Below are 3,025 nucleotides of genomic sequence, written 5' to 3' on the forward strand. Positions count from 1 at the left end.
TTTGGTTGATAATGCTGGTGCGCCATCCCTAATGTATCGGGGCTTGGGGGGATGGGGCCTGACCAGCGCACACTACAGTGAAAATAATAATGATAATAAAAACTTCATTTGCACCGTAAGTAAACATTATATATAATACTATATTTAACAAATACATAAATAGATATAGTTAAAGAAAGTGTAAATTAACAATGAATTTAAATTTAGTACTCATATCATAGTTCGGGTAAGTGAATGACATCAATAATAATATAATAATTTGATATTGTTTCTTTGTGTCTTCGATTCTTGTGACCCTTATCTTGCGACTTACCCGCTATTATGACCTTTCCTACCTATGTTAATCTGACCTTTCCTACCAAGTTGAACCTCTTCTCCAACTACCGATGTGAAACACTGCTTTTATAAAATAATTCATTACGTTTCAAACCTTGTAAGAGTACAGTTAGAATAAATCTTGTCTTGTCTACAGTATATCTTGCCAGTTATTAATTTTATCCTATCTTTTCACAAGAGTTAATGTAATTCTTGTGTGCATTAAGCATTTATACTCACGATAAAACAATCGTGGGTCAAAACATTGGTTTCGTTTCTTTTGGTTTTTTTTTGCTTCCATACATTGTACCCTGTGAAATTTTAAAGCTCAATATTTATTTCATAGGATAAGTAGTTACAAGTATCATCTGACAAATGTCACAATAAAATATGACATATTTATTTCCAGCAAAATGAATACAGTTCATGAAGAAAATTGTGCCAATTATTCGTTGAGAAAAAGTAGTGATTCACTGATTCTAAACCCGAAAGGATATGGCCACTTACCTCGATCAGTACTATTCAGAATATTTTCATACTTCAAAGAAGATGAACTGAAAAGATACATAATACCAGTGTGCCAGCAATGGAGAACTGTTGCTGAACTCCCAGCCCTCTGGAAAACTATCACATTCTCTGGGAAGACTCTGAAAACATCCTTCATTTGCGATAAAATATGGCAGTTCAATGAGGCGGAAAAAATAATTATTAAAGATATTATGGAACCAGTTGTTGTACTAAGACAGATTTGTAGGTGCTCTAAAAACTTGAGATATCTCACGCTACGCAACTGTCCACAAATAAATGAAGATTCTCTGAGGAATTTAATATTCAGCTGTGTTCATTTGGAGTTTTTGGATCTGAAGGGCACTCCATTCAAAGCCTTGATATTCTATGAAGAGCTTGCGTCCGCACACAATTTGTTGAGTATAAATTTCAGTGGAAATCCTTTCCTGACAACGTCTAATATCACGACGATAATTCTGAACTGCAAAAAACTCAACGGTTTTCATTTATCCACGTTCAAACCAGTGAACAAAATATGCCTCAATAACGCAGACTGCTACTTCATTCTGTCACATACAGCACTGAGACTTACAAGTCTCACATTGGATTGCTCGACTCTTTGCACTTACAGTTTTGCCTCCATTTTGCGGTGCAAAAATTTACGTTATCTCTGTTTGAACTATGCTTATAATTTCGACGGAAATGATTTTCAGCATTTGTGGAAAACCATCAAGAATCTAACATCTATGAAAATAAGATTCTCTCATCAGATCGACGATATGGCGGTGAAAAACCTCTTCGAGAAAGGGGCAAAAGTCATGAGGAAATTGGAAGTTTTAGATTTCACAGGATGCTCTAAAATAGGGGATGTTGGTATCACAGCGGTAGCAAAATGCTGTGTACAACTGAAAACGCTCATATTGAGGAGCTGTAAAAAAGTAACTTCGTTGGAATTATTATTGAAAAAATGCCCCTTGCTTGAAACACTGAATGTGGCGTTCTGCGTTGATTTGAAATTAAATAATTCCCCGCCAGTGGAAAAAATGAAATTTATCTACATAAATGATTGCAAAAATCTGAAACTATTGGCTAATCTCATGAAGAAACAGAATTCAGAAGTTCTCGTCAGAATTTGTGAGTCTGAGTACAATAAAAATATTTTGAATTTCAATGTGAATAAATCAGTTGAAAACTATTTGTTCCTGAAACCTTGACTGTGTATATCAGTGTATATCAATTTCATTCAGTGGATGAGTTCTAATTAGGTAATATGACTAGCACTTTCAGAATATTAAATATCATATTGTGATTATACAGGGGTACCTCAAATGGTGGTGATTATTTGTCATATTTTATGATGAAAGTTCATATGAACGTGTTCTAAGTTGCTTCGTTTCCGAGTATCTCACAATTATGTTGTCGATATTGATCAAACTACTTATGCTTGTTATGAGTAACAAAAACCTATTTTTCATGATAAGTTTGAATAACAATAAGTTTATTCTTAAAATAATAATAAATGATAATAAGTTTCTCAAAATAAAATACAATAATATAAAAATTGTGCACTTTCATCCAGAGATATTTCGAATAAACAAGTATCCACTAAGGCAGTGCCTATGACAATAATTAGTTCACTTTAAAATCGGGTTCAGTTGCATTTTTATATAAGAATTATATGTATAAAATTATGTATAATTCACTAAAATGTTGTAACATAATAAAATTATAGTAAATGTAATAGAATTAGGCTAAAGAGCCTCACATACAATTATTGAAACATAAATATCATAACATAGGTAACGAACATAAATAATCAACAAAAATAAAATATATTGAATATTCTAATATTCAAACAATGAATGGACAGCCTTACATTCTAAAGAAAGAATATAATGTTTAGTCTTTTTTATTTGAAGGAATATATGTTTGAGACGTCTTTGTTTTTCGGCGGCAAAGAGTTATATAATTTACTAGATAAAGAAGTATGATTTCTTTGTCCTATTCTCTTTCTGGCTGGTTTCATTTTCAGAGAATTATTCTCTTTCAGATGAGTTTGGTAGTTATGGTTGATGAGTGGGAGATTAAATCTGTTTTTGAATTGTCTTATCACAATTTCATAGTAATAGTGCTAACGCAAATCAAAGACTTCCGTTTCTGCAAATAGTAGGTCGGAGAAATATCTAATTGGTTTGGAAGATAT

At 32.3% G+C, this 3,025-nt stretch overlaps 1 protein-coding gene across 1 annotated transcript; it reads left to right on the plus strand.

The window, feature by feature from the left end:
* Positions 1 to 677: 677 nt before the first annotated feature.
* Positions 678 to 2,114, plus strand: LOC111512534 (F-box and leucine-rich repeat protein 13-like). Its single transcript, XM_023168673.2, has one exon. It carries the CDS (start codon positions 729 to 731, stop codon positions 2,034 to 2,036), a length of 1,308 nt encoding a protein of 435 aa, XP_023024441.2. The 5' UTR covers positions 678 to 728; the 3' UTR covers positions 2,037 to 2,114.
* Positions 2,115 to 3,025: the final 911 nt, after the last annotated feature.

The sequence above is a fragment of the Leptinotarsa decemlineata genome, unplaced genomic scaffold (assembly GCF_025532065.1).
Source record: "Leptinotarsa decemlineata unplaced genomic scaffold, Ldec_3_MD MMD2_tig00004307_RagTag_RagTag, whole genome shotgun sequence".
In the NCBI taxonomy this organism is placed as follows: domain Eukaryota; kingdom Metazoa; phylum Arthropoda; class Insecta; order Coleoptera; family Chrysomelidae; genus Leptinotarsa; species Leptinotarsa decemlineata.

What these genes read in the sequence shown, in the direction of transcription:
- LOC111512534 (XM_023168673.2), top strand. Translation starts at nt 729, where the DNA reads ATGAATACAGTTCATGAAGAAAATTGTGCCAATTATTCGTTGAGAAAA.